This window comes from Papio anubis, chromosome 8 (assembly GCF_008728515.1).
Source record: "Papio anubis isolate 15944 chromosome 8, Panubis1.0, whole genome shotgun sequence".
NCBI lineage: Eukaryota > Metazoa > Chordata > Mammalia > Primates > Cercopithecidae > Papio > Papio anubis.
The window spans coordinates 20,544,517-20,564,542 of record NC_044983.1 but is presented as its reverse complement, the minus strand read 5'-3'; the positions used below and the strand labels follow the sequence as shown (position 1 = coordinate 20,564,542).

Sequence of the window (20,026 nt, the reverse complement as noted above, 5' to 3'; positions counted from 1 at the left end):
GGGTCTTTTTTCCTCGGGGACACTGAAAAGACTTTGGGTTATGGCCCCAGGTTTTGATTACAACCCATCACATGAGGTCAGGAAAGAAAGTATCCACTTGTGGTGTCATCTGGCACTCAAAAGAGCTCCAGATTTTGGAGAATTTCAGATTTTGGATTAGGAACACTCAACCTGTAGTATTAAAGTAGGCTGGGGGACGGACACAGTGGCTCAGGCTTGTAATCCCAGTACTTTGGGAGGCCAAGGAGAGCGCATCACCTGAAGTCAGGAGTTTGACACCAGCCTGGCCAACATGGTCTCTACTAAACCCCATCTCTACTAAAAATACAAAAAAAAAAAAAAAAAAAATTAGCCAGGCGTGGTGACGCACACCTGTAATCCCAGCTACTCAGGACGCTGAGGCAGGATAATCGCTTGAACCCGGGAGGCAGAAGTTGCAGTGAGCCGAGACTGCGCCACTGCATTCCAGCCTGGGCAACAGCAAGACTTTGTCTCAAGAAAAAAAATAGTCATCAAAATAGTGTTGCTGTCCCCTTAATGAAATTGATGTCAACTGCAGTTTTCAACTATTCCTATTCTTCCTTTTCTTCATTTTACGTCTTTCAATTCTCTGGCGCTTCTAGTTTGCCCATCTTCTCTCTACTCCTTAGTTAAGTACCTTTTCTTTCTCCATACTGACTTCTGTATGTTTTTCCAACCCCCATCATGTAGCTGAAACAACTACTGTTTATGCTAAACAAGTTGCCTCCACTTCATGTCAGCTATAATATTCTTTAAGGCTCGTTTTGTTCTTTTCAGCTTTCCCCCATTAAGACACTACTGAATCCTCAAATATGATGACAGCCTTTCCTAAACCTAGCTGTAGCTGTTTTGAAGCATTTCTTTTTTTTTTTTTTTTTTTTTTTTGAGATGGGGTCTCAGTCACCCAGGCTGGAGTGTGGCACTATCTTGGCCCACTGCAACCTCCGCCTCCTGGCTCAGGTGATCCTCCCACCTCAGCCTACCGAGTAGCTGGGTTCACAGGTGCAGGCCACTACACCCGGCTACTTTTTTGTATTTTTTGTAGACATGGGGTTTCACCATGTTGCCAGGCTAGTCTCGAATTCCTGAGCTCAAGCGATCCAGCCGCCTTGGCCTCCCAAAGTACTGGGATTACAGGCATGAACCACTGCACCCAGCTGAGCTATTTCTTAATTGTACTTTTTTTCTAACTTTTTTTTCTTTTTTAAATAGAGATAGGTGCTCGCTCTGTCACCCAAGCTGAAGCACAGTGGTGCAATCATAGTTCACTGAAGCCTTGGAACTCCTGGGCTTAAGTGATCCTCCCGCTTCAGCCTCCCAAGCAGCTGGGACTACAGGTGAGAGCCACCATGCCTGGCTCTCCCCAACTTTACAGTTTGAAAAACTGAAATCTATTTAAAAAGTGAAAGAATCATAAAATGAACACACATATGCTCTTACCTAGATTCACCATAGTAAATGTTTTGCCACTTTTGCTTTTTTTCTCTACAAATGATTTTTTTAAAACAATTTAAAAGCAAACTGCAAACATCACGATATTTCAACATAAATACTTCATCAGGTACTGCCTAAAAGTAAGATCCATTTTCCTATATAACCATAATACCATATCGTCACATTCAAGTCATTTAACAATGATATAGGCCAGGCGCGGTGGCTGACACCTGTAAACCCAGTACTTTGGGAGGCTGAGGCAGGCAGATCACCTGAGGTCAGGAGTTCGAGACCAGCCTGACCAATATGGAGAAACCTCGTCTCTACTAAAAATACAAAATTAGCCAGGCATGGTGGTGCATGCCTGGAATCCCAGCTACTCGGGAGGCTGAGGCAGGAGAATCTCTTGAATCTGGGAGGCAGAGGTTGCAGTGAGCTGAGATCACGCCATTGTACTCCAGCCTGGGCAACAACAGCGAAACTCCATCTCAAAAAAAAAAAAAAAAAAAAAAAAAAAAACCAATGATATAATACCGTCTAATATATGCTCTGTACATATTCAAATTTTCCCAGTTATCCCCAAAATGTCCTCTACAGTTTTTATTTTCTTAATCCAGGCTTGACACTGTCATTTCTCTTTCAACTTCTTTCATCTAGAATAGTCTTCCTGCCCTTTTTGTTTTGTTTCATTTTTCATCACTTTGAAATTTTTAGAGTTCAGGCAAACTGTCCTATAGAAAGCCCCACAAACGGCCGGGCGCAGTGGCTCACACCTGTAATCCTAGCACTTTGGGAGGCCGAGGCGGGCGGATCACAAGGTCAGGAGATCGAGACCACGGTGAAACCCCATCTCTACTAAAAATACAAAAAAATTAGCCGGGTGCGGTGGCGGGCGCCTGTAGTCCCAGCTACTCAGGAGGCTGAGGCAGGAGAATGGCGTGAACCCGGGAGGTGGAGCTTGTAGTGAGCCGAGATCGCAACACTGCACTCCAGCCTCAGGGACAGAGCGAGACTCATCTCAAAAAAAAAAAAAAAAAAAAAAGAAAGTCCCACAAAGTGGATTTGTCTGACTACTATAACTAGGCTCAGCTTAAACTAAACACTTTCAGCAAGAATGTTACATAGGTAATTATTGAATGAATTCTTCAAATATTTCTCAGTGTTTGTTCATTTAGAATTTCAGTCTCTTGGGCTGACATTGTCTAGACGCTGCAAAAAAACCTTCATTAACTGTTACCAATTAGTAAATCTAACCATGATAATCAAAGAAATACATTGTCTTGTCCAGCCATCCAGTATATCTTTCTGCGCCCAATTTAAAGATCCTGGTTACCAAGTTAAACCCTCTTCTAACAACAAATGAAGACTTAAGAAACTAAAAGACTTCAGGATAATCTAATGTGCCAATAAAACAAAACTGAATATGGGGAACTAAAAGTTCTTTCTACATTCATCTAGATAACTAGATAGAATATAAAGATAACTAAGAAAGATACCACTTAGGTTAGGTTGAAAGTTTTAGGTCTCAGTTTTGAAATTTAAAAGGCTGCTAAATTTTAACATTAAAACTATAAAAGGCAGGGCGCAGTGGCTCACACCTGTAATCCCAGCACTTTGAGAGACCAAGGCAAGAGGATCACATGAGCCCAGGAGTTCAAGACCAGCCTCAAAAACATGGCAAAACTCCGTCTCTATAAAAAATACAAAAATTAGGTCAGGCACGGTGGCTCATGCCTGTAGTCCCAGCTACTCGGGAGGCTAAGGCAGGAGAATGGCATGAACCCGGAAGGCAGAGTTTGCGGTGAGCCAAGATTGCGCCACTGCACTCCAGCCTGGGCGACATAGCAAAACTTTGTCTCAAAAAAAAAAAAAAATTAGCTGGGCACAGTGGTGTATGCCTGTGGTTCCAACTACTCAGGAAGCTGAGGTGGATCACCTGAGCCCAGGAAGCTGAAGCTGCAGTGAGCTGTGATTGCGCCACTGTACTCCAGCCTGGGCAACAGAGCGAGACCCTGTCCCCCACCAAAAAAAACTATAAAGGAGCGTTATAGTCTAGTAATGATTGCACCCAAGGATGGTAATGATTATAAGACATCCCTTTATTCCCATTAGTCATTTAGCAATTAAGTAGCAGCCAAAGCTCCAAAATGACTACAAATCCCAGAATTAACTGAATAATTTTGTCTCTAATAGACATATGTCTAAAAATCAGCCTTTTTTTTTGAGACCTGCTCTGTCACCCAGACTGGAGTGCAGTGGCGCAATCTCGGCTTACCACAACTTTCGCCTCCCGGATTCAAGCAATTCTCCTGCCTCAGCCTCCCGAGTAGCTGGGACTACAGGTATGCACCACCATGCCTAGCTAATTTTTGTATTTTTAATAGAGACTGGGTTTCGCCATGTTGGCCAGGCTGGTCTCCAACTCCTGACCTCAGGTGATCCACTCACTTTGGTTTCCCAAAGTGCTGGGATTATAGGCGTGAGCCACCATATCTGTCCTAAAAATTAGCTTTTTCCAAAAATGTTTAGGAAAAGGTCTTTAATTAATTATTCCACTTTAAGTAATGAGTCCTTGGCATTTTTCTCTCAAAGAATCCCTTTTGTTTTTCACTTTACAGTAAGATGTGATTTACAAATATTTGTTACTTTACAAGTATGATATTAGAAGCCAGAATAATGGTTACAAGTGTCATGTTTTCCCCACTGTTGCCCATTTAGGGATGGAAAGCAGTGACTGAACATGAACTCATGCTTGTTTCTGGGGTTCTGGTAATTTATTTATTTTGGTTGAGCAGTTACATGGGTACATGGGTGCTAAATTTGTAAAAACTCACTAAGCTGTACATTTATAATTTGTACATTTTCCTGTATATACTTCAGTAAAAGTTATGATGTGCTAAAAATTACATAAGGCAAAAAAAATTTTTAATCCCATTTTAAAATGCAATAAAAGAGAGAAAGCTTAATTATCAAATGTCAGACCATAAATAAAGCTTTGATCACAACCAATAACATGTAGGTAAGGAAGAATACTTTATCCTTGCTCAAAAAAATAAAAATAAAAATTAAGCGTTTAAATTAAAATGCCCTTTCAGAGGTTCCAGATTTCTACTCAGATGTATGAATCTCAATTAGTACTGATTTTGAAAGTTTCAAAAGTTTGTCAGCTTGTTAATTACAATGGTAAATGAAGCATAAATTAAACAAATACTGTTGACAAATCCAGGAGATATCAACTTTAAAACATATTCACATTGAAAATTTATACTTGAAAATGTTTCTTCCAGGTTGGTACTGTATCAAGTGATTAATGTGTGCCCCACTGAAAATATAAAGAACCAAAATATTAATATAAGCACTTTGAAACCATTTCCAGGCTGACTGAAACCATTATGGAAATATTTAGGTAAAATTACAATATTTATGTTAAAATAGTATGAAATATTTGCATAACAAAAGCTTTAATAGGTGTGATCCATTTTCCTTTGAATTCAAAATACACCTGCAGATGGAAATACACAAAGGTATTAAAAGCAGTTATTTCTGCTGGGAAGGAATATGAAGTCTTTCTTTTCTCACCTCTCTGATTTTCAAATTCTATAAGTAGCAGGATTAAGCTTATATTTAAGAGAAAAAACTTTAAACCTTTGGTAAATCCATTATCGATATAAAAAAGGGAGAATGGGGCGAGAGCTGTGGAAAGAAATGAAGTATAGGTACCAGAGACTAAAATCGGGTTTAGGGTATATTTGTGGAAATAGCAAATTTTGTCCACACTAATATTAAAATATTTTAAGAAAGCCATAAGCACAATATTCTCAGTGCCATGATATTAAAGAAACAGTAGCCTCCCATGTGTGGTAAAAATGGTACAGTACTCTGTAAATACACAATATATGTAAATTGTAAGAGAAAGGGAGAAATGTATCAGCACCTTACTGAAAAGAAATCTGACTTTTCTGTTAAACCCCATCTGGCCATCAAATAACAAAATAAGACAATGGATTCTCTGTATTTGTCATGTAATTCCTACTGAAATTTCCTTGTTGCTTCTGAAAAGATTCATTCCAGGGAAATAAACTGCTTTTATAAAAATCACTGTCAAAGAAAAAACATGTCCTTAAACAGGAAAAGAAACTTGGAAACAAGAAAAAAAAAAAATAAAGCAAAAAGAATATCACAATTTAATCATTTGAGTTCCTAGTTCTCTGGTTCAGATACCAGTAGTGGTGCCCCAGTGCATACATACTGCTTTAGAGGCTCACAGAAATGCTACTTTTATTTTATTTATATTTATTTATTTAATTTTTTTGAGACGGAGTCTCGCTCTGTCACCCGGGCTGGAGTGCAGTGGCCGGATCTCAGCTCACTGCAAGCTCTGCCTCCCGGGTTTACGCCATTCTCCTGCCTCAGCCTCCCCAGTAGCTGGGGCTACAGGCGCCCGCCAACTCACCCGGCTAGTTTTTTGTATTTTTTAGTAGAGACGGGGTTTCACCGTGTTAGCCAGGATGGTCTCGATCTCCTGACCTCGTGATCCACCCATCTCGGCCTCCCAAAGTGCTGGGATTACAGGCTTAAGCCACCGCGCCCGGCCAGAAATGCTACTTTTAAAGCAAAGAAGAAATGAATGAGCAACCTACTAGGGTACATTGCAGATGGCACTCAATAAACATTTAATGAACGAGTAAAATCATAAGAATATTTAAATGTAAAATAAACACCTTCAACAGATAGAGAAGAAATCTGCTGCCTGGGAAGTACCATACAGAACTGTGCTGGTCTCTTTACATTGTTACCGATGAGATTTCACCCACATATCTGTTATGTTGTAGAACAGGTATTCTCCTGACTAGGAACAGTTTCGTAGCTTATAATTTCATATACTTTCTAATTCTGATATTTTCAAACGTTAATGATACCTCTACTAACCACTTCTGTAGTAAGCAATCTATTACCAACCTATTATCATGTTTCAAAGTACTACCTTAACTTGACCTTTTCACATCCTTTATGTCACTTGCATGACCCAGGCTTGACAGGGAAGGTATTATTAACCCTACTTTATAAATGATATTTTTTTTGGTTTGAGACTGAGTTTCATTCTTGTCGCCCAGGCTAGAGTACAGTAGCATGATCTTGGCCCACTATAACCTCCGCCTCCCGGGTTCAAGCAATGCTCCTGCCTCAGCATCCCAAGTAGCTGGCATTATAGGTGTGAGCCACCACGCCCAGCCACATCCTTCAATTTAAGAAAGCTGCTGTTTAAAGGACATCTAAAATATAAACCACTCCCACATACCCACTCTTCTCCAAATTTTGCTCAAACAGAACAATTAGGTACACTTTAAAGTTAACAGGAAATGACAGAACCAAAAATAACTGGGGTGTGGTATCACCTCTGAAAAAGCTTTCAAGCTGTGAATAAATGCAGACAGCTCTGGCTAAACAAGATAGCATCAGACCAAGGTTCAGTACCCGATACAATGGACCTTAGCTATGCACACAGTGACACCTCATTTTCTTCAACTATTTCAAACTCTGGAAAACCCTGAAAAAAGCAACATAAGTCACCACGAAGCCACAAATGCTGTGGTCAAGCTCTTACACTAAAGTTTTTATATAGGAGAGAAATCCATACATTCTAAGGACCTGAAATTATTTCTATTTCATTTATTTAAGAGTAGTCTTAAAAGTACACAATAGGGCTGGGTACAGTGGCTCACACCTATAATCCCAGCATTTTGGGAGGCCGAAGCAGGCGGATTACCTGAGGTCGGGAGTTTGAGACCAGCCTGACCAACATGGAGAAACCCTATCTCTACTAAGAAATACAAAATGAGTCGGGTGTGGTGGTGCATGCCTGTAATCCCAGCTACTCGGGAGGCTGAGGCAGGAGAATCGCTTAAACCTGGAAAGTGGAGGTTGCAGTGAGCCGAGATCATGCCATTGCACTCCAGCCTGGGCAACAAGAACCAAACTCCATCTCAAAAAAAAATAAAAAATAAAAAAATTTTTTTAAAGAGTACACAATATGTGCTAATTAATTTTGGTAAAGAACAAATTTGCATCCTGCAGGATATGATGACAGGGTTTATTTAACCATAAGCATGCCTAGCAATAAACTAGCCCCTTTTTTTTTTTTTTTTTTTTTTTTTAAGAGAGAGTCTCATTCTGTCACCCAGACAGGAATGCAGTAGCACCATTTTGGCTCACTGCAACCTCCGCCTCCCGGGTTCAAGCAATTCTGTTGCCTCAGACTCCCAAGTATCTGGGATTACAGGTGCCTGCCACCATGCCTAGCTAATTTTTGTATGTTTAGTAGAGATGGAGTTTCGTCATGTTGGCCAGGCTGGTTTCGAACTCCTGACCTCACTGATCTGCCCGTATGGGCCTCCCAAAGTGCTGGAGTTACAGGCATGAGCCACCATGCCTGTCCCAACCCCTGCATTTTAACTGTTTTATTTTATTACATTTTATTTTACTATATTTACTACTATATTTAAGGGTCATTTAAATTTTTAATTTTCTTTTGATCTTATGACATGTTATGGTGGAAATTACATGGTGCAATGGTGATTAGATTGTGAGATTCCTGAGGGCTGCACTAAGCTTCACTAAGATCCTATTTATTCTAACTTGACCCACAGTTCTGGCTTATCTGGTTTCCCTGCCTACTTCAGCTTAGACGCAGCAGATTAGAAAGCAGTAAGGGCACATTTTGACAGAAAACAGTACTGGAGAGAGAAACTAAAAGCAGACAAAGCACTGAACTGGTATAGCAGTGAGGAGTCATTTTAGTACAGGACAAAACTGCCAACACCTTTATACAGCAGAACGCACCAGCCATATTAACAGCACAGTACAGAAATTAATGTACATAGTGATGACCTTGATTCCTCAAAAAAGGTTATGTTTAGTACACTCTGAATCTTAAGAGAAGCCTATACTTCTTATAGGTTATACACTATTAATATGAAGACTTACATTTACATGGTCAAAATAATTTAGCTGTTCAGGGGATGTCAGTTAGATGAACAATTCAGTTATATCTCTAACGACAGTATATAAATCCTAAGTAGATAAATCTCAAAAATCCCATTATAATTATGTAGTATAGATAATTAACATTTATAAGGCTGATTTGGGAAGATGGGGGAAAAAATCTAAGTTATACACTAAAATTCTTCCCCCTCCCTGAACATGCAATAAGGCGTTTCACCTTTTAAAAATGTATTCCCGTCACCAATATTAGTTGCCTTTCTCTAATACCAAAATGAAAAAGAAGAAAATTATCTTAATAATTTTCCCCACTGTCAGGCTAACCCCTGCATCCAAACGCCAACATAGTTGGTCTAAGTCTATTCTCTTCTTACTCTTACAAAATAGCGCTTTCAAACCGATTGTTAATCTCAGAGAGAAGGGTTGTGCCTAAGTCTTACAGCTGAATAAAAGCAGCATGTAAATTAGTGGTTATGTTTAATCCATCTTCTTAGTTTAAAGACAGAAACAACTGTAACCTAAAACCCTGCAAGATTTAGAAAGCAAGGAGCCTTTTACATTTTGTTCTTATAACAACAAGAGAAATCTAATGCAGGTACACATTCGAATCAGAAAACATCATTCTCCAAGTCTTCATAACCAAAGGCAAAATAAAATACCATTACCATGCCAAGAGCTCCGTAAACTTATTTTAAACATCATATAATGGATGTATCTGACTTCCCCATACTAAGTTTATTTCAGTAATAGCAGTGACTTGCAATGATCTAGAGAAAGTGGGTCAAAAGGCACATGGTATACATCCTAAAAAAAAGGGTGGGGGGTGGGTGTCAATAAAGATCTCATCTTAAATATCTCACTTGGAAGAGTCGACTCAATTCCCTGCCCACACCACTCCTGATGGCTTCCCCAGAGTCGTTTCTTAAAGAGAAAAAAAGACGGGGTTCTGGGCCCTTTGGGGGTGGTGGGAGAAGTCCCCACTACACCCTGAACCCTTCGGGAGGGAACCTGGCAATGACGGCCAGGCACCTGACCAGGTGCAGCAGAAAACGCCGGGTCCGGGGGGCTGCTCTAGGAGGCTGCCGCCCGGCCCGGTCTACACCCTTCTGAACCCTCCTAGGGTGGATGCAGCCCGGCCCCAGCCTCCCTCCGCCCCGAGCCGCCGCCCAGCCGAGGGCCGTTTCCCGCGGGTCCCCGAGGAAGGCCCGGCCCGCCAGGCACCTTTGATGACGCGGTCGGTGGTGGAGAGGTGGAAGCGCCCCCCGGACATGGTCCCCTCGGCCTCCTCCAGGCTCCAGGAGCCCGCCCGACGTGCGCCTCCGCCGCGGCCGCCGCCTTCTCCTCGGGCGGCCTCAGCTGCCCGGAGCCGTCAGCCAGCCGTGCCCGGCCCTGGCTCCTCAGCGCTGCCCGAGGACCAGAAGGGCGCGGCCGCCGCAGCGCCGGCCTCCGACGCCACTGACAGGACGCGGGCCCACCGGCCGCTCTCTTGGGAGGCGCCAGCGGCTAAGGCGGGGAACACAGCTTCGGCAGCGACCGCGACCGCTGCTAAGGGTGGCGACAGGGGCGGCCGCGGCTGCTCGCGGCCCGGGCCCTCGTGCGCGCAAGCGCGCCCCCGCGCGCCGCTCTCACAACTTCCCAGCGGCCCCGCGCGCCGCCGTCGGCGCGCCGAGGCCCCACGCGCGGCCCCGCTGTCCAAGCCGACCCGGCCCGGCCTCCCGCCCAGAGCACCGCCCTCCCCACGCTTCCGCCTTCCCGGGAGGCCGTAGGCCTCGGCGCACGCGCTCTTCTCGGCTCCTCCGGCTCCGGGTCCCTGTTCCTAGCAGCCCATTTTCGCCTCTCCTCAGCCAGCCCTCCTCGCAGCCGGTCCCTTCTCTCCTGCCCGCCCCTGCCCAGGCCGGGAACACCTGAAACCTGCCCGCATGGCCAGCGCGGGAGGCCGGCCCGGCCGCGGCCATTTTGCGACCCGGCCCTGCGGCCTCGCGGCCGCTCTGCACCGCTTCCTGGGACCGCCTCGCAGAGAGCCCCTGACCTCCCAGGCCTCCCTCCTCACCTCTGGGTCTCCCACCCGCTTTGTCTCAAGTAGTGTGATAAGTCCGGCCGCGCTCCTTCAGCTTTTGTGGGTCATTCAGCAAACCTACACATTTAAATCCCCTCGCTTCATCTTTCCCGCGTGTTGAGTGCAGTCAGTACAGTGAGAAGGACATTCGTGTCCATCCTAGTTCCAGTCCAGTAGCTAGGGTGGTGGGGGATTGGGGAGCTCCGTTTCTGAGCAAGGACCTGCCCCTTCCTCACTTTCCACATCTAAGAGAGGGGAGCTCCCTGCTCCTGGGACCCCAGGGCCGGACCTCCTCCTGTGCCCTGTGTGTCACTCCCCAGCTAGAAGCCCCTTTTTTCTTCCCCCGGCCCAGCCTCACTGTGGAACCCCATGGGCAAGTCCGTAGAAGGTTAACAGTCTGTTCATCTCGAGGTTAAAAACTGACCTTTATCTGCCCTTAAAACTGTAAGCCTAGAACAGAAACTGGCTCCAACCTTCCTCTCACTGAGTAACTGGCAAAGTCAAAAGGATTTTGACTTTTAGCAATGCAAATAAAATATTGAAACTGATGTCCAATAAAACATGCAAGTTACAGGCAAAACCAGTCTTAACAATTACTGCAGTGACCAATGAGTAGTCACATGTAGCTATGTAAATTTAAATTAATTCCGTTCACGTTTCAAGCGTTCAGGAACTACGTGCAGCTACCTTATTGGGCTTTCAGAAAATTATACTGGACAGCTCCTAAAATGTTATAGGATTAATGGTAAATCTCCAATAATAATAGATTTATGTATAGGCGGTCTGGGGATAGATAGTGGAATCAGACTCCGAATTATCCCTTGGAATTTTGACCATAGCTCTTTGATAGTAACCGCAGGAGGCAAGAGGACTTTAGGGGCCGAATAGAATTTGGTTTTGTTTTCATGGTCCTTGAGGCTTCCACCCAAGAGAATTGCTCAGATATCCTGAGGAAGTTCTTCATTTAAGAAGTAACCAGAACTCCACGCCTATCAAATCATACCTCTGGGTCAGAGGCTAAAATTCATCTGGAAGAACCTCAACAGGATAGCTAAAAATAAAAAGTTTAACAAAGCATTGCGGGCCGGGCAAGGTGGCTCACGCCTGTAATCCCAGCATTTTGGGAGGCCAAAGTGGGTGGATCACCTGAAGTCAGGGGTTTGAAAACAGCCTGGTCAATGTGGTGAAACCCCGTCTCTACTAAAAATACAAAAATTAGCCGAGCATGGTGGCCCATGCCTGTAATCCTAGCTACTCCGGAGGCTGAGGCAGAAGAATCGCTTGAATCCGGGAGGCGGAGGTTCCAGTGAGCCAAGATTACGCCCGGGCACTCCAGCCTGGGTGACAGAGCGAGACTATCTCCAAAAGAAAAAAAAAAATAGAAAAGAAAAAGAAAACGTTGCGGGCCACGCACAGTGGCCAATGCATGTAATCCCAGCACTTTGGAAGGCTGAGGTGGGCGAATCACCTGAGGTCAGGTGTTCGAGACCAGGCTGGCCAACATGGCGAAAACCCATCTCTGCTAAAAATACAAAAATTAGCTGGGCGTGATGGTGGGCGCCTGTAGTCCCATCTACTCGGAACGCTGAGGCAGGAGAATCGCTCAAACCCGGGAGGCAGAGGTTGCAGTGAGCTGAGATGGTGCCACTGTACTTCAACCTGGTCACAGATACACACTCCATCTATCTCAAAAACAAAACCAAAAAAACCCACAAATACTAACTCATTCAATCCTCACACCAACCTGATTTATATGATTATCCCCATTTTACAGATAAGGAAACTGAGGCACAGAGATGTGAAGAAACTTGCCCAAAGTCACACAGCTGGTCGGAGGCCTAGTGAACACCATCATCATCAAGAGACATGCAGTACCTGAACTTCTACAGCACCGCGTGGAATATGGGGCATTGAGTCCTCAAGCATGGTATACATGAATTTACAGAATCCAGATGTTATTCTGTAGCTTGGCTTTAGCAAAGTAATTGTAAGCAACCTGCAGCCCTGTCCCTTCGCATCCCCACCCCCCGTTTTTTTGTTTTTGGGTTTTTGAGACAGAGTCTCAAAAACAGAGTGTAGTGGCGTGATCTCAGCTCACTGCAACCTCCGCCTCCAGGGTTCAAGTGATTCTCCTGCCTCAACCTCCCGAGTAGCTGGGACTACAGTCGTGTGCCACCACACCGAGCTAATTTTTTTGTATTTTTAGTATTTTTAGTAGAGATGGGGTTTCACCATGTTGGCCAGGATGGTCTCGATTTCCTGACCTCGTGATCTGCCCACCTCAGCCTTCCCCGCCCCTTTCTAAGGAGATTCACTCAGTATCTCTGCCTTTCTCCAAGTTCCTTGCTGGTCCTCTGTTTCAATAGCTGCTTAGTCTTCCCACAACAACCAGTGACACCAAACAGACCTTGATACCATCACTTCCAGCTGTGGGCACGGGTAAGTTCCTTCACTTCTCAGGCCTTGCTTTCCTCTTTTGTAACGTGGGGATTATAATAATATTAATAGGCCCTCCCTGTAGCAGAGGCTGGGATGCTCTGCCCAGATACCCTTCACCATGAGGGATAACCATCTTCTGGTTGCTGCTTTTTTTTTTTTTTAAGAGAGAGAGAGAGATGAGGTCTTGCTCTGTTGCCCAGGCTGGAGTGAAGTGGTGCCATCATAGCCCACTGAAGCCTTGAACTGCTGGGCTCAAGTGATCCTCCTGCGTTGGCCTCTCAAAGTACTGGGATTATAGGCATGAGCTGCCATACTCTGCCTGTTTCTTGAGGGCGGTGGCTGATAGTTCACTGCTGCCCCTTCTCCAGAGAATTGCCTTAGGTTGAATGGGAGCCCCCTCCCCTAAGGAGTTATGACCATCCCTTCCCCAGTCCTAGGAGCAATGGCTGTCAGGGCCTCCAGGTCAGACTAAGTTTGCCTCAAGGTAAGAATAACTTTGTGGTACAACTCAGGCTCCAGAGCTTGCTATGAGAACAGATTGAACTGCAGGAACACATTAAACGAGGTTCATTTTATTTGGATGTTATGAGATGGCCCCAAAATACAGTAGTCGGTTAATTTTTCCATTACTATTATTGAATAATACATCCCTTCACATTGGTTTGCAATGTTTTCTTTTCTTTTCTTTTTTATTTTTTTTTAATTGAGACGAAGTCTCACTCTGTCGCCCAGGCTGCTCAGGCTGGAGTGAAGTGGCACAATCTAGTTTCACTGCAACCTCCGCCTCCGAGGTTCAAGCAGTTCTCCCTGTCTCAGCCTCCCAATAGCTGGGATTGCAGCCCTCCTGTCCAGCACTGCTCCTAATAGTTCCCGTCACTTTCTATCTCTGTGTTTGGAAAAGGGCGTTAGATCCATGGATTTCTCCCGGAGGAAACCAGGTTGGAAAGGCTTTGATCTGTATAAGCTGAGACCACCAGAAACCTTCACCCATCGCATTGCCTTGCTTTCCTATCCTGGTAGAGGTTTCAAAAGACTTTGGGTTGTTTGGGGCAGACATAGGGAACGTGTCTTGCTCTCTACGGGAATCCATCTCAACTGATTCAATAATAGAATCAGCTATTCTCAGGGCATACAGGCTGGGAGTGAATAGGGGCTCCGCTGCATCAGCCTCCTAATTGGTCCCTGAGTCTTTGGTCTTGACCTCTTAATCCATTGTCCACACTGACCTCAGAATCAACTTTTTTTTTTTTTTTTTTTTTTTTTTGAGGCAAGGTCTGACTCTGTCCCCCAGGCTGGAGTACAGTGACATGATTACAGCTCACTGCAGCCTCAACCTCCCAGGCTCAAGCAATTCTTCCACCTTAGCCTCCTGAGTAGCTGAGACTACAGGTGTACACCACCACACCCAGCTAATTTTTTAAATTTTTTGTAGAGACTCAGTCTTGCAACGTTGCCCAGGCTGGGCTCCAACTCCTGGCCTCAAGCGATGCTCCTGCCTCAGCCTCCCAAAGTACTGGAATTACAGGTGTGAGCCACTATGCCCGGCCCAGAGTCAACTTTGTACAGAAAATCTGACTATTGACACTGCTTCTCATCTCCCTTCAGTGACTCCCTGGAGCCCCTGGGATCGAGTTCAAACCCTGTAACCTGGCCCAACAGCTCCTTCACAGCCTGACCCTGACTCACCTCTACAGCTTCTCTCTGTCTGTAGCCCCATGAGACCTTTCAGGCTGGCCACTTGAAACCATTTGCTATGTGTTTTCAGGGCCAGGACCCTCCAAGGAAGGATGGGATGTGAAGAGAAAGGAGGAAGGGAGGTGTTCTAGATAGGGTAAAGCTGTACAGACGCATGGGGTTGGAATATGGTAGATATGTTCAGGGCTCCACCCCTTTGGATATTTGATCCTTATAGCCTGGAAATGCCCGTCCTTTTCTACTTTGACTCACAAGTTCAGCCATGGCCTAAGATCCAGCCCTGTTATAATCACCTCTCTGAAGCCTTTCTTAGTCCATCCAGATAGGGGTAAAGCCTTCCTCTGTGGACCAGGAGCGTTTTGTAAACAGATCAACCACCTAATGCATGGTGGAAATTACTTATTCACATGTGGCTGTTTTCCCCACCTAGACTACTGAGGCAGAGACTATATCCAGCTTCTTCTTTTTAAAAAATTGTTATTTATTTATATATTTTGAGACAGGATCTTCTCTGTTGCCCAGGTTAGAGTGCAGTGGCACTATCATAGGTCACTGCAGCCTCTAATGCCTGGCCTCTAGCAATCCTCCCACCTCAGCCTCCTGAGTAGCTGGGACTACAGGCACACACCACTACACCCGGCTAATTTTTTAAATTTCTTTTTTGTAGAGATGGGGCCTTGCTATGTTGCCCAGGCTGTCTCAAACTCCTGGCCTCAAACAGTCCACCCACATGGGCCTGCCTCCTAAAGTGCTGGGATTTACAGTCATGAGCTGCTGCACGCAGCCTATATTTCCACTTTCTAGCATGGCCCATTTATATTGTAGTTGCTCAGTAGGTGTTTGTGGATATAATGAATCACTAATCACCTCCATTTATTTATTTATTTATTTATTTTCGTGATGGAGTCTCGCACTGTTGCCTGGGCTGGAGTGCAGTGGCACAATCTCGACTCACTGCAACCTCCACTTCCCAGATTTAAGCGATTCTCCTGCCCCAGCCTCCCGAGTAGCTGGGATCACAGGCACCTGCCACCATGCCCGGCTAATTTTTTTGTATTTTTAGTAGAGACGGGGTTTCACTATGTTGGCCAGGCTGGTCTCAAACTCCTGACCTCGTGATCCACCCACCTTGGCTTCCCAAAGTGCTGGGATTACAGGCGTGAGCCACCGTACCCGGCCAATCGCCTCTGTTTATTATATGCAATAATTTAGTATGCCCCAGTAGATAAAGTTTGATTCAAAAGATAACTGACCAATTGGAGTATCTAAGAGGCCAAAGACCAAGGATTCATATGGACCAATATTATTGTATTACAGGTGAGGGAAATGAGCCCAGAAGCATCAAGCCACTTACCCACTGTCACACAGGTAGTTGAAAGTACAATTTCAACCCAACTCTGCTCTCAGGATTTTTCTCTTTTTAATGTTTTAAATATATTTTTCAAAAGTAACACATGCCCATGGTTTAACAAAATTAAAGGCCAGGCATGATACTCATGCCTGTAATCCCAACACTTTGGGAGGCCGAGGTGGGTGGATTACCTGAGGGCAGGAGTTCGAGACCAGCCTGGCCAACATGGTGAGACCCCATCTCTGCTAAAAATACAAAAAATTAGCCAGGCATGGTGGCGCACACCTGTAGTCGCAGCTACTCAGGAGGCTGAGGCAGGAGAATTGCTTGAAACCAGGAGGCGGAGGTTGCAGTGAGCTAAGATTGCACCACTGCACTCCAGCCTGGGCAAGTGAGACTCTGTCTCCAGAAAAAAAAAAAAAAGAAAAGAAAAAAATTGCCGGGCGCGGTGGCTCACGCCTGTAATCCCAGCACTTTGGGAGGCCGAGGCAGGTGGATCACGAGGTCAGGAGATCGAGACCATCCTGGCCAACATGGTGAAACCCTGTCTCTACTAAAAATACAAAAAGTTAGCCGGGCATGGTGGCGGGCGCCTGTAGTCCCAGCTACTTGGGAGGCTGAGGCAGGAGAATGGCATTGCTCTTTTTTAAGATAGTAATTGTAAAATTCCATAGAATGGAATACTATTCAGCTAATAAAAAAGAAATAATTACTGATACAGGCAACAACATGAATGAATCTCTAAAATACATTACGTTGAGCAGAAAAAGCAAGCCACAAAATGGTATCTACTATATGATTTCATCTGTATAGGAAAAATGGTTATATGAAGTATGATTGAATGGAACATTTGCAGTTAGGAAATACCGTATTTTAAATTAGAAAAATATTTGGCCGGGTGCGGTGGCTCAAGCCTGTAATCCCAGCACTTTGGGAGGCCGAGACGGGTGGATCACGAGGTCAGAAGATCGAGACCATCCTGGCTAACACGGTGAAACCCCGTCTCTACTAAAAAATACAAAAAACTAGCCGGGCGAGGTGGCGGGCACCTGTAATCCCAGCTACTCGGGAGGCTGAGGCAGGAGAATGGCGTGAACTCGGGAGGTGGAGCTTGCAGTGAGCTGAGATCTGGCCACTGCACTCCAGCCTGGGCAACACAGCGAGACTCCGTCTCAAAAAAAAAAAAAGAAAGAAAAATATTTGATGACATGAGAAAAGCCTCAGGAGATACTGAAAAGTGAAAAAGCTAAAATATAACCATATATATACAGTATTGTCCCCATTTTTATTAACAAACATGGCTGGCTCAGTTACTTGGGAGGCTTAGACAGGAGAATCACTTGAACCCAGGAGGCAGAGGTTGCAGTGAGCCAAGATGGCACCATTGCACTCCAGCCTGGGCAACAGAGTGAAACTCCATCTAGAAAAACAAAGACAAATACATGGCTGGGCAGAGTGGCTCACACCTGTAAACTCAGCACTTTGGAGGCCAGGGCAGGAAGATCTTGAGCTCAGGAGATCGAGACCAGCCTGGGCAACATGGTGAAACCCATCTCTATAAAAAAATACAAAAAAAATTGCTGGGTGTGGTGGCATGCACCTGTGGTCCCAGCTACTTGGGAGGCTGAGATGGGCGGATCGCTTGGGAGGCTGAGGTGGGTGGTCTCTGAGGTCGAGGCTGCAGTGAGCTGAGATGGCATCACTGCACTCCGGCCTTGATGACAGAGTGAGACCCTGTCTCAAAAAAAAAAAAAAAAAAAAAGCCTTAAGCCAGGCATAGTGGTATTCACCTGTAGTCCCAGCTACTTGGGAGGCTGAGGCAGGAGGATCTATTGAGCCCAGGAGTTTGAGGTCATATTACACTATTTTCATGCCTGTGAATAGCCACTGCACTCCAGCCTGGGCAACATAGCAAGACTCCATTTCTTTAAAAATAAAAGACCTCAAGAAAATATTAATATACTCATTCAACAAGTATGAATTAGGTGTGGACTATGTGCCAGGCACTGTTAGGGATATGGAAACGAACCAAAACTGATATAATTCATACCCTCACTGAGCATAATCTATCAAGGAAAAAAATGTGAATAGCAGCCGTCACTTGTTGGTGTAATAAAAAAATTTTTTTCTTTCCAATATTCTATGGTGAGAAAGTATTGCTATATAAATAGGTGAAAATAAGGCCAGGTGCAGTGACTCACAACTGTAATCCCAGCACTTTGGGTGGCTGAGGCAGAAGGATCACTTGAGCCCAGGAGTTCCAAACCGGCCTGGGCAATGACATAGGGAGACCCTGTCTTTATCAAAAAAAATTTTTTTTAAATTAGCCGGGTGGCCGAGCACGATGGTTCATGCCTGTAATCCCAGCACTTTGGAAGGCTGAGGTGGGTGTATCACCTGAGGTCAGGAGTTCGAGACCAACCTGGCCAACATGGTAAAACCCAGTCTCTACCAAAAAATACAAAAAAAATTAGCCGGGCATTGTGGTGGGTGCCTGTAATCCCAGCTACATGGGAGGCTGAGACAGGAGAATCACTTGAACCCGGGAGCTAGAGGTTATAGTGAGCTGAGGTCATGCCATTGCACTCCAGCCTGGGCAACAAGAACGAGACTCCATCTCAAAAAAAAAAAAAAAAAAGCCAGGCACGGTGGTGAACACCTGTGGTCCCAACTACTCAGGAGGCCGAGGTAGGAGGATCACTTGGACCCAGGGAGTTGAGGCTGAAGTGAACCATGATCACACCACCACACTACAGCCTGGGTGGCAGAGCAAGACCCTGTTCTAAAAGAAAGAGAGAGAGAGAGAGAGAGAAGAGAGGGAGGGAAAAGAGAGAGAGAGAGAAAGAAAGAGAAAGAAGGAAGCACTTTTCTTTATCTTCACCTGTTTATTTATATGTTTATTTATTGAGACAGGGTCTTGCTCTATTGTCCAGGCCAGAGTGCAGTGGCATGATCATAGCTCACTGCAGCCTCTATCTCCCTGGGCTCAAGTAATCCTCCAACCTCGGCCTCCCAAGTAGCTGGGACCACAGGCATGCCACTGCCATGTCCAGCTATTTTTTTCTTTATTTTAGAGATGGGGGTCTTCCTATGTTGTCCACTCTGGTCTGGAACTCCTGGACTAAAGTGATCCTCCCACCTTGGCCTCACAAAGTGCTGGGATTAGAGGCATGAGCCACCGTGCCGGCTGCTCTTTTCTTCTAAAGTCCTACTTCCAACAGAGTTAAACATTCATTTGCTTTCTCAATGTCTTCTCTGATTAAAACAAAAAACATCTAGAGCCACTCCATGAAAATTTAAAAAGAGGCCGGGCGCGGTGGCTCATGCTTGTAATCCCAGCACTTTGGGAGGCCAAGGCAGGTGGATCATGAGATCAGGAAATCGAGACCATCCTGGCTAACACGGTGAAACCCTGTCTCTACTAAAAGTACAAAAAAGCCGGGCGTGGTGGTGGGCGCCTGTAGTCCCAGCTATGCGGGAGGCTGAGGCAGGAGAATGGCGTCAACCTGGGAGGCGGAGCTTGCAGTGAGCTGAGACTGGGCCACTGTACTCCAGCCTGGGCGACAGAGCGAGACTCTGTCTCAAAAAAAAAAAAGAAAAAAAAAAATTTAAAAAGAAGAAAACTCTAATTGAGCTCCCTTCCCAAACAATTGTTTTCCCTCACAAATAAGATTTAAGTTCACTGCTGGTGTGGTGGTGTTTTTAGACATTAACAATTCCCAACAATCATTGGAGAGCCCAATTCATTCAGCCGGTGGACCTCTCCACCTGGCCAGATGTCCACTTGGTGAATTTAGCATCCCCCCACTTTTTTTTTTTTTTTACTTTCTGCATTGGTCAGAAGACAAATATTTTAAATAACCAAGATTCATGTTTAACTATCATTTCTAGACATTTCTTCAAATCTGGGTTTCCTTCTTACAGGGCTTGTGAGCTTTGGTGTATTTCCTCATGAAACTCCCTAAGTACTTCCTAAACCTTAATTAATGACCAGCTCCTCTGAGACATAATTATGAACACTTTTAATTTAA

At 44.9% G+C, this 20,026-nt stretch overlaps 1 protein-coding gene across 10 annotated transcripts in view; it reads right to left on the bottom strand.

The window, feature by feature from the left end:
* The window catches only part of PPP3CC (protein phosphatase 3 catalytic subunit gamma), a 101,682-nt gene extending 91,838 nt beyond the window's left edge, over positions 1 to 9,844 (bottom strand). For all 10 annotated transcript variants that reach the window (XR_002523726.2, XR_002523727.2, XM_003902520.4 and 7 more), the window contains exon 1: positions 9,676 to 9,844. Coding sequence is in view for 8 of the 10 variants with exons in the window: in XM_003902520.4 (XP_003902569.1) it covers positions 9,676 to 9,724 (49 nt within the window). In the remaining 2 variants the exon portion in view is untranslated. The remainder of the gene's footprint in view (positions 1 to 9,675) is intronic.
* Positions 9,845 to 20,026: the final 10,182 nt, after the last annotated feature.